At 32.6% G+C, this 12,001-nt stretch overlaps 1 protein-coding gene across 3 annotated transcripts in view; it reads right to left on the bottom strand.

Annotated features, from left to right (window-relative positions):
- Positions 1-1,596: 1,596 nt before the first annotated feature.
- The window catches only part of LOC132755719 (uncharacterized), a 46,802-nt gene continuing 36,397 nt past the window's right edge, over positions 1,597-12,001 (bottom strand). For 2 of the 3 annotated variants that reach the window (XM_060746637.1, XM_060746636.1), the window contains exons 3-13: positions 11,451-11,538; positions 10,668-10,849; positions 10,225-10,352; positions 9,181-9,362; positions 8,576-8,692; positions 7,761-7,897; positions 6,532-7,421; positions 6,078-6,220; positions 4,078-4,148; positions 2,213-2,301; positions 1,597-1,776 (exon numbers count right to left, since the gene is read on the bottom strand). In XM_060746637.1, coding sequence (XP_060602620.1) covers positions 1,660-1,776; positions 2,213-2,301; positions 4,078-4,148; positions 6,078-6,220; positions 6,532-7,421; positions 7,761-7,897; positions 8,576-8,692; positions 9,181-9,362; positions 10,225-10,352; positions 10,668-10,849; positions 11,451-11,538 — 2,144 coding nt within the window. In that variant the 3' untranslated portion in view covers positions 1,597-1,659. The remainder of the gene's footprint in view (positions 1,777-2,212; positions 2,302-4,077; positions 4,149-6,077; positions 6,221-6,531; positions 7,422-7,760; positions 7,898-8,575; positions 8,693-9,180; positions 9,363-10,224; positions 10,353-10,667; positions 10,850-11,450; positions 11,539-12,001) is intronic. The other variant, XM_060746638.1, reaches the window with a different exon arrangement.

The raw sequence follows: 12,001 nt of genomic DNA, 5'->3' as shown, positions 1-12,001 counted from the left end.
TTTATGGGAATCATCAATATCAAGAGGAGATGCGCATATAGTTTGCTTGTTCTGGTCAGACACTTTACTGTTTATGCCATGATAAATATATAAATAAAGCCTTATGTCTTCAGTTGTTGTGTTAGTAATAACCAGTACTCGGCGGGGGATATAAATTCAACGAATTTGCTTGTTTACTAGGTGTTCGACGTCATGTACAGTATCAGAATAAACGGTGTGCAATTATTAATTTACCATTTCAGCATCTTTTAGTTTGATATTGTAACAATCTTCATGAAATGATGCTAGTACTTAATTTACATATATTTGTTGTGGCTTCTTACCTTGGTGAAATTTTTACTGCAAAATAAAACATTTTAAAAGATTTATATGTGTTCGTCAAACCCTATTTTAACATTACATGTTCTGATCGGGAGGTCGAAGGTTCGAGCTCCACGGTGAGCATTAATTGAAGGATGAATGTTTCTCGTGGAACTCATTCCGAAATGGCCGCTTCGTGAGCCTCCAGGTAGTTAGAATGAATGGTTACCGATTTCTATCCGCCTGGCATAGTGGTAGGAGTTGGGAGGTACATGGTATGCAAGCAAAAGGTGTCTCATAAGTCAGAAATGGCTGGCCCTTTCAGTAGGGGAGACACTATAATAAAAAAGACCTTTACCCTTTTTTACTAATAAAGGTAGATACTGTAACCCTGCGATTGTTACAGATGACGTCAGAGTCCTTTAAGTACAAAAGTAGAAGATGCTGACGTCATGTCATCGTATAAAAGGTTGAGACGTAAAGGGTTTCGTGTCAACATATATTAGAGAACTGTGTAATTCAATTATCAATGCAATCTGATTAAAACCATCGCCACTGTAGGAGAATGACTACATGTAAGAAATAAGTAGACTTGAACTTAAGTCAGATTGGTTATAAATGTCTTATGGCTATTATAAGTACATCAAAAATATGTTCTGCGTACGAGCCCGAACGTAGAACTTGTGGTACTGAGAGAATCAAGTAAATGACACCATTTTCAATCTCAGATTTCTAAGTCTTTGAGAGGGAACACCCCTGCCACATCCACCCCATTGACACGTACAAGATAATCAGAAGGCAAATTTTGTTCAAAGAACGCAGAAATAACGTGCATTTTTACCATCCATATGTCAGTACCCCAGCCAGTCCTGTTTTGTATCCGCCCCCCTGGAGATTTAGATTAAATAAAAGTATGCAACAAAAACATTCTAAAATAAGCGATAATTTCATTTGCGTTAAATTTCCTTTAGAGTAGTAAAAAAATAAGTTTAAATAACCGTTCAAGAAAGTCGCCGATCCGATTCAGCCCGAGTTTTTTTCTGCCAATATCCATTACCAAAAGTGGTAGACACCTTCAAAATTGACGAATATTTCTAGATGTTGACAGATAAGTGCCATTAATTAAAGAAAGTTTGTATCTGAGGCCTGATATTTCAGTTAAGTGGCACCCAGTTAGACATTTACCGAGAAGATATTGGGATTGACCTCTATTAAAACTGGACCCGCTACATTGTAGCAAACCAGTTATGACGTTATTAAACTTTTAGAAGGATTTTAAAGAAACAAAATTTGAAATAAAATAATGAATTTATTAGCCCTAACTGAATATATTTGTCTAATCAAAAATAATGTCCGTATTTAACTGAAGCAAGTATTAGTCCTTGTGAGAATTGATTTGTAGGCGATTTGTTTCCGACGAAGTTCCTCTTTTAAGTTGACGTATTCTTGCGCAGTGTAGTTCCTGGCCGACTTCGGCTGCAAAGACAAATATTTTTCCTATACATAAGGTTAATCATATACATTATAAACCGACTTGCAAAGGTCATTTATTAGGATCAAGTATGAAATAGAAGTATACGCACATGATAACAGCAGATTTGATAAAATGAAGTAAATTTTGAAAGCATAAAAATTGAGAATCGTAACTGAATGCTACAATGAATGCAAAACCAATATCATTTCTTTACATTTTTAATTGCAACGATTCTGTTACTAGCCACCACTTTTATGGCATTGGCTTAACCAACACAATGATGTTATACCATTTACTTCCCCTGACGCAATGGCAACATGTAGTTCCAGTTACCTTCCCTTTAATGCGATTTTAACACGTTCTGAATTCAGTTACACGTCATATTCCAGTTACCTGCCCTGGCTTGAATAAGGCTGTATGTTGGATTAATACACTTACCCTTTTATTAAGTTGCACAGGAAGACCGCTATCATGTATAGATTTAGATGACTGTGGTCGATTTTTGATACATTTTCGGAAGCCGGTGTCTGAAATTACAAGTGGATAAATTAAGAATTTTAAAGCAGTTATAAAGTATTTATTATCCTGTGATATCAAAGCACCATATTTTAATTTACTTATTCTATTTAAATATGTTAATTATCACGTACTAAACGAATATTTTTTTGTTAAATATACATGTACTTATGCTTAAGATTAACACTTGTGCTTTTCATTAAGATATATGTTTTATAAAATATGAATATAAGATACAAGCAAAGGCTTACAATCACATAAGATTTAATCTCTGGCATAATGAAATGAACTCCAATAAAGTATGCTTAGCAGATATTTCGATATTATTCAAATACAGATTAAATTAACGAAGAAAAGTTTGAACATTTTGTAAGATCAATACATGGTGAAGACGCTTTTTTTGCCTAAACCTGTTAACTAATAAAAAGGAAATTGGATATAAATAAATAAATAAGCCCATATATCACCAATGACCCAATCAATTGACATTAACCAATCACAGATAAACAAGATAATTCACAACATTCAGATCTTTCAGCAATCAGATTCTATAAACTTAAAGTCTATTTTGACTACAAGTCTATCAAAATATCAGAATCACCTATATTATATTTGATGTTAAGTAGCTAAAAATAGACCACTCACAAAATTTGCCATAATCTTAAAAGATCTGTTAATAGATTTGCCTTTTCTATTATATGAATAAATTACTTATAGAAGAAAAAAAGATTATATAAACTAAACAGAGACAGAGTTATAAACACAAACATGCATGCGCTGTATGTCTTATAATTATCCCACCAAACAATATATAAAGATACACAAATCTTACATTTTTGTCACCTGATCAGCTTTCTTTATAGAGCCATGAGATTATCATATAAAGTCACTTTCCGTATTTGACAATGACAGCTACATTTTGCAGTAATTTTGTGAATTTTCTTAGTCGTATTGACGCTTTAAGATATCTATTAGTGACGGAAAATGAAGGAATATGCAAGACAGATTAAACAAACCAAACCCTTAGATCTCATCACAGCATGTGGAACGTTCTGACAGATATTTGATTTTAGGGTGCGTGGACGATAAGTCGATAGCTTCCGGACAAGAACAGGCTCAATTAAACCAAAAATGCATTATTTTTAATTTGGCCATTTCAGGGTTTCTTTACTTTAGGATATATTTTAAATTAGATTCACCCGAGTTACTGTAAATTCTACAATTCATTGTGGTTGAATACCTTAAGATTTAATTGAGTGCATTAATTTCAAAAATAAGAAGTTAATAAAGAAACAATACATATTAGTAGATGTATATTTACAGAAAGAAAGAAATATGGAAATAATGCAGATGGGCATCTTTATATCAGTGGGGGTGGGGGACGAGTTAAAGCATAAGAGTACATGCTAGGAACCAGAGGTTCGAGCTCATGCAAAATGCACCACAGGTCTGTTGTTACAGTGGAAGCCCCACAACCACATCGTGCAAAGCAATTAGAATTTGTCGACTAAAAACTGCAAAAAGTGGTAGAAATATCTATCTTTCTATATAATGACTGATTTCTATGAAACTTTCAATGCTATAGATCTAATTTAGTACAATTTTGTACAAAAGTTATGCATTCTTGTTCTTTTTTTTATTAAATGGATGAATAAAATGTATATATCTATATCAAAATGAAGTCTTTTGTAAAACATGTTTTTCTCATTTTTTTGCAGTTTTTGACAACAACAGCAGCTATGCAAGCCAGTCCATGTGTAAATGCAAAATCAACTATATAAACAGACCTGTTTCATCGATCCATATGTCACGTGATTCAAATGGATCATGTGTCTCAGAATCACGTGACAACCCTGCGCTAATTGAGAAAATAAAATATTACAAATATTGAACAAAACAAAATGAAACTTAAAAGATATGAAGACGTGTTCAGAATTGTAAGTATTCACACTTTTATAAATCAATTATATATACATTCACATTCAATACGACATGACGTAAGTGGATAGAAAATAAAATTTGAAGAATTCATACAAAAAAAGTAAAACGTGTATTAGTGTCTGAATAGAGAATTCAAAAACGATTACTTTATATAAGTATGAATTTAAAGATGACTGGAAATAAATCATTCACTTCTAAGAAAGTGCAAGCAAAATGGCAAATGTTAGTGTCAAACTGAAAACAAAATATTAAAATTAAAAATAAATGTTTTTGTTAAAGGGACTCCACTGAGGTTTTTTGACATGACGGGACTGGAAATAATTTTTTTGGGATTATTACTCCATTTGATGTAGATCTATATTAATAACTTATGTGCAAAATTTCAAATCATTAGCTCGCTCCGTTTTCCAGTATAATTATTATAATAGTGAAAAATGACAAATTGAAAAGCGTTTAAACGCTTTTCACACAACTCGACCTGAGAATAGTATTAACATATAATTTTCAATGTATTTCTTGTGTATTTCTTAGTTATATTTTATTTATATTTCTGTTCAAAGTGCCCATGTTTATCTATGTGAAAAATTAAAATGTTATGTTTTAGGCTTATAAACCTCAGTGGAGTTCCTTTAAAGATGTCTTGTTGATTTTTATGAGTATTATTACATTAAATAATGTTATATTTATTTGTACTCAGCAAATTGCTTACAATTAAAAAAAACCCACAAATATTGTTTGTTGTAACATGTTTCTTTTTGTATTTACATGAATTTTAAATTACGGCTGATTGTGTAACCCTGCTGAATATAATGCTATATAACGGATTTACCCGGCTTTAAATTTGGAAAAGTTCATTAAAACTTTATGGTACTCAGTGTTGAAAATTGAGTACCGCTCAAGTCGTTGCTATGGTGCATGAGGGATGTTGCAATTTTTCATTATCTCTGATGCTCAGACTCAATCAAACCTAGTCTGCAATTTTCATGTAATTTTGTTGTGATTAATACATTTTCCAGAAATTTATGGGATTTCAATATCAGAATACAAAACTGAAGCTACCAACTGTATAGAGCATGGTTAGACTGGTTGGATGTGCAAGCTGACTTGTTTCTATACTGGTCACTTCCGGTCAAACTCGCGAGACAACTCCTGGCAGCAATGTTCCGCAATTATTGCAGATAGAGACCGCCAAATGAATTACTTAATGACAGACACTCACTTCCGGTTAAACACGCGAGACAACTCCTGGCAGCAATGTTCCGCAATTATTACAGATAGAGACCGTCAAATAAATTACTTAATGACCGTCAGACATATCATTTAATTGATTTTTAAAGGAAAAATGTTTACAATTTATATTATTGATAAAAAAAAATACGTTTACGCCTTTAATTGTTTTAGGAGGAAAGGTTTCAGTCCTTTTTGTAACAAGTCTTCCAAATTTTATTGTTTAGTGGATATTCTACGATTATTTTAGCATTTTACCAATATGCTGCTTGTAATGTATTATACACTTCTACTTGAAAGCCGTGTGCAGAAGTGCGATATTTATACTATCTTTTATTTCTATTTATATATTCATATATTAACTGTTATTCTACTAATATCATTTGAAACTATGGTTATCATTACAATTATCATTATCATCATTATCATCCTAATCATTAGTACAGACTGTGTGTATGTTTTACCGGTGTAAAATAAGCTGAACAGAATGGCAAAAAGGAAAACAAATGAAATAAATCAAATCTGGTTACACTTTAAAGGCTAGGTAAAAAATGAATAAAATATTAATCGAAATTGTTATTAGAAAAATTGAAAACATGCCAGGAAAATATCCACTTACCTGGGTTCGGTCGCCGTTGCTGGAGGCGACGTGCTCTGGTTCAAAGCATCTATAGCCTCCAGGTGTAACGTCAATGCAGTAGGTTTTGGACGTAAACGTGGTTTAAGAATTATCTTTTTACCTGGCAAGGGTGCCTTGCTTTCCTGTGGGTATTAAAATATATTTTCAAAAACAAAGTTATTTTGAAACAATGCCTCTAATTTAGTCACCAGTTTCTTAAAGAGTTTTAAAAGTTTACATAATATTCATCTGAGTTGATAAACAGTCCTTCATATTTCGCCGACTTTTTTGATGAAATGGATGTGATAAAGTATCAACATTTGATACTTATATACGCAAAGATTTTTTTAAAGTCCAGTTAAAATGCTTCAATTGAGGTGATGAATTAAACACAAAAGTTTAAACAGAGACTCTCAAACTGATACAAATGACATAAAAGGTAATATTCCTTTACCTCAGCATTATATCTATGGAGCTTTACAAGATGTTTTTTATCCGCCTTGGAAGGTCTTGTTTCCTCCAACTTGTTTACTTTCCGATGCCATTCTTCTATCTTCGTCTCTAGCCTCGTCAACGCCAACTCGTTTAGCTCATGATTCATAAAATCATCAACTGAGCAACTGCTTCTGGTTTTATTGCTTTTCAGACCTCTGGATTTCTTCCCGTCACACATAACCCTACTTCTCCTTGAGCTTGGGCTATCTGTATAGTCCATATCTAAATCACTGTCTGAAAGTTCATCCTCTGTCCCATCACTGCCATGTTTTGTTAAAGCAGATTTACTCTCAGATACACTTTTTACAGTCCCAGTTTGTGCATTGATACTGAGGTTAGAGCTCCTGAGGTCACCTCTCCGTGACAAGTAAGCACCACTTTGGTTTTTATGCATACTACGTGTTATGCCAAAGGCCATACCGGAAGGTTTAACTCTTTGAGGTCCGCGTCTAGACCTAGCTCTCATTCGTATAGTGTAGAAAACACTGCCCGGTCCGAACTGGTCTATTAAAGGACCATTGAAAAGTTTGCCGCTTTTCCAGTAATCAATAGATTCTCTAAGATCTCGTTTTCTACTATGCTCCTTCAGCTTGATCAATTCATGTCGCTTTCTCTCGTCCAACTTATACAGGAAATATCTGAACAATGGTAGATTTTCCTCCTGTGCCCATGACATTCGTAGCTTCAGTTTCTCGTGCAAGGTGTCACGCATGATTTCAAGTGACTGAGGATTACGTTTTTCAATAAGTCTTTCGTAATTTTTCTGGTCAAGTACAAATACTTCTGCGGCCTCGGTACATTGTGTAGTTTCAGCATATGAAGGCAAGCCAAACGCCATTTCTAAATCTCCTGAAATGTAAAAAGAAATATACACCGACTTGCACTAGCTTGAATTTACTGTTCGAATCGCCTCCCATTTTCATGACTGTTTCACAAAAGGCAGTAAGCCATTCGAGATGTGATAACATTTCCCCCCTTAATTTATAGACGCCGATAGTTTTAAAAATGCATTTTTATAATTATTATATGGAATCATTCCTTCATAATTGGGGATGATTACTTATTAATTGGTGTCTGGTTATGATATATAATGCTTATTTTCCTATACAAATGAAACACAATTAAAACAATTCAACCATGGCTTATGATTAATGTAGGATATACATGTACAGTTTCTGCATCACATACCAATAATTTCTATAGCACCAATTACACAGACTTCTGTTGATTTATGTTGTCTTTTTCTATCAGAGACACCGGGCGAACGTGGTCTACCATATATATATTTCTTTTCATCTGTTCGAGGTACAGCCATATTCATTTCCCTGAAACATGTTTGTATTAAAATGTTATGACACCAACCGAATGACACACAAGACTTTAACTATTTAACATTTAAAAGTATAAAATAAACCTCAAACCAATGGATTTTTTTAACAGCTAACCTGCATAAAATGCATTTGCTCGGCTTTGAAAAATCCATCCAAAGTTTAAGGGATACAAAAAGCGCCGCTAACAATATAGAGTCTAGTCAGACTCCTTATATCCGTTAATTCTCTTAAGATACTTTTTATATGTCTAAAGAGAATAATGGTATTCATTTCTTGTAAAATAGAAAAAAATGAAAATCTCAATGAATGCCCAAACAGCCTAATTGAAAATGTTACAGGCTCAGTTAGATTTGGCCTGTTCATGAACTGTAGTGGTAAATCAAAGCTCCGTCCACGCCCCCTAGCACCGGTAAAAAACAGAATACAATATTTCAGCGTAAAAATGGTTAAATATTGAATGAAGAAAAGCATCCGCAAGCCAAAGATAAAATATAAATTCACTTTTAATACTATGTATTTTACAAAGTACAATTTCTTACATGTTTTTATCTTTGTTATCATGTTGCGAAGCTTATCATATTTTAAAATTGTATGTTTCAAACAAATATAACGTGAAACTTTCGTTTTCATTGCTGTTGTTTTACATTTAAATGTTTCCAACGAACATACTACCTTCTTATAGATTCTCTGGCTTCAACTTTCTCTAATTCGGCAATATCTGGCAGTGGAAATCTATCAGGATATTGTATCTCCTGTTGTACTGGATCAACTAACATTTTTGCTTGACCACTGAAATACATCATAAATATGTACACTCTAATGGAGGTATTTTATCTATAAATCTACATCATAATCAGTTGAAGGCCCATTTAGCCTAAAAATGGTGAAAATGCTATTACCTTTATTTCCCAAAAGAGTTTTATTTTTGGTGCCCTGGTTAAAGTCAAAACAAGATGTTAATGTTTCATACAATGATTTGATATAAAGACCTCTTATATAATTTATAAGCAACCAAAGATGTGTAATAAACACTATTTATAAGCGTATTTCTTGCGAAGCCCATTTTTACATCAGGAGGACGAACAAAAAAGTCCACAGTGCTTTACAATGTTCTTTGATAGAACACAGGACACTACTAAATATGATTCTGTAATAACTTTTGTTCTGTTATAATTGAATCATGCATGTGATTTATATGATAAACACATTAGTCCTAAATCTGTAACTAATTATATGTATTGAGATGAAGTATGTGCACGTTAAATTAAGAAACTTACCTTAATAGAAAACATATCCCATCTACAGGACAACCTTGCTTTGTAATAATACCATCAAAACAAATCTTCTCCTTTCTAAGACTCATGGCAATCTGTTTCTTGTAACGGGTGTGCCAACCTCGGAACAGAAAATATTCCTCAACAAACGTCTTTTTTTCATTGAACTCCTTTTCTTGGAAAGCCTTTCAAGAAGATAATTTTCAAATATCAATAGTTCATGCATTAGAGTTAATTAGAAGGGTGAAGGGTAAAGTATAAGAAAACATTAGCACTTTAGTTACATTGATTTATTAAGACAATGAGGACTTTCTACAAGTGAACAGGTTAGCAAAAATAGTGGTCCAGATATTGAAATTTGGGCAAATGCTTGCTGAAGTATGAAAAAAATCAAACAGATGACAAACATCAATTTATAAAGCTGGATGCAAATATCAAGTTAGAAAAGGATAAAACAAAGCAATCCTCTAATTTTCGACAATGACATATTACAAAATGTACATGCTTTTATAAAATACAAATAATGAAAGCATTTTATTGAATACTTGTGTATTCAATTGTTAGTGTTATTAAATATATATGCAACAGATTATAATACATCAACAAAAATGCATACGTCTTTTGGTATAGTTTGGCGCAAATTTAGGGAGCCAAACAGGGACTGCGCTTTGCAGTCAAGAAATGGGTAGCACCGGGGTACCTTCCAATGACTATTAAAACTTGTTTGTTTTTTTTTAAATTAAATACATCAGTGTAAACCATATAACTCCTTTAATATGTATATATTTATCACATGTACACAATTTTATTGATTTTCGTCGGGGAGTTTTCAAGTCCACGTATTTTTATCCACCCTCGTAGTTCCTTCTTGAACAAGGTTGAGCATATACATTCACTAGTATTTCCAATTTACTTGACATTTATTTGTGTACAGTTGAATAAACAAAATGAAATGAAAATGAATGATTGTAGATTATTAATCAGATAGATAATCAAAGATAAATGGAAGGTGAAATCTATCTTTATATATGCTGTATGTATGTGTACCTTGAGTGAGCGGTTATAAAGTTCCCTGTTGACGATGATCAAATCTGTGGCCTCGTCGGCAATAATGGAAGCGTTACGGACACAGTCGGCATTGATCAAAGCTAACTCACCAAAACTTCGGCCAGCCGCTGAAATATTAATTAACTTTTCAAAAATACACAAGATTAATCAAATTACTTTTGTCAATGTCAAAAAATTATTGTATGATTTGCTTAGATAAAATGCACGTTACATGACAAGTATATTTCCAAATTTGTTTTGTAATGTGTTTCTAGATTTAATATTTTACTGATATTTCAATCACAATTTTATATTACACATTGACAAGGACTTTTTTCAAGCACATTGTAGCACCTGGAACGTACGACATCAATAATTAAGTCGTTTTCAATATTTTATTCTTAAGTGCTGTTATATTCATTTTTCTTCATAAAAATACTTACGAATCTTTCCGACAAAGTGTCCAAATATAGACCTATCAAGTTCTTTCTTTTGTTTATTGCCGTCAGACAATCCGTCGCCTTCATCCTCATCGTCGTCAGAGGGCGGATGATACGTTATACCTTCTTCTCCAAGATTAGTTTGAATCAAGATTGCCACTGATCCATTGAGGATAATGAAAAAACTGAAAGAACGGACAAAAAATACAATCAATGTATAAGATAGCTCGTATTAATTTCATCTTATAATTATCTATAAGATGTGCGTGAATTTGTTTTGCTGTTGGTCATATAGATGTTTGTAAGGCACAGAAAGTAACAAAATATGTCGAAATTTCATTATATGTGGATGTTTCTTCAACAATGGTATAGTAAAGACCAGCGACATGCTCTGGAAGATCATTCGTATTGAGGTGTAGTGTCAATGTGTCAATAAATAACCTTTGTATTTCTTTCTTTCCATTGCTATTTTCTTCATCTTTTTTGCCCGTTTCCAAACACACTTTTTCTATTCATGATTAACAAAATTAGAAGATTACATTTTGTCTTATGTTGTCTGTGACATTTGAATGGATTGTTACATCAATGGAGTTCTTTGTTTTGTTAGAGGAGGACACACAAAAACGCCAAAAATTAGGACATTAAAATGTCTTCAAACCAAGGCAAAAAAAAATGTTTCGGTTCGATTTGATGGCTTTTGCTGACTGAAGTTAGCAATTTATATGGGCTGCTAAGTCTTTATGTATGATTGTATGTGATACAAATTTATTATATGATTCTACTTACCAGTCGCCTTTGTCGCCTTGTTTAATGATGACAAAATCTTTCTTACATTTCATAAATTGGCAATTCTTTAGTATATCTTTCACAATTTCTGAAATAAATATAAACATTACTTTTATTTGATATACATTCTACACATTCGAACTACATTCACCTTTTCCTATGTCTAATATTTTATTAAATATCGTAAACTGGGTGCAATAAATATAAACACAGTTTAGTACTAGATGAATAGGGCCGACATAAACAAAGCCAAACAGCGGGATGATTACAAATAATTTCTATACATTCCCTTTCTATGCTAGCCTTGTAGTTTAAAGAATGACGAAAGTGTTATGGTACGAGTCACAAATACAATATACTTATACTAAAGTATTGATAAAAGACAATCAGATTTTATCAACACTAAATCGAAAATTTATGATAATATGTTTTAGTGTCAGTACGTATGACCGAAAACTTTTATCACCTTTCCACAAAACCAATAACCTTCCCGTGTTTTTTTGAAAATTTCAAAACAATTTAGATACGATTCAATTATTTTAATAAAGTTC

This window comes from Ruditapes philippinarum, unplaced genomic scaffold, assembly GCF_026571515.1.
Source record: "Ruditapes philippinarum isolate M1 unplaced genomic scaffold, ASM2657151v2 ctg97_1_1_1_1, whole genome shotgun sequence".
NCBI classification, from domain to species: Eukaryota; Metazoa; Mollusca; class Bivalvia; order Venerida; family Veneridae; genus Ruditapes; species Ruditapes philippinarum.
The sequence above is the reverse complement of the archived record's forward strand: the minus strand, read 5'-3'. Positions and strand labels throughout refer to the sequence as shown.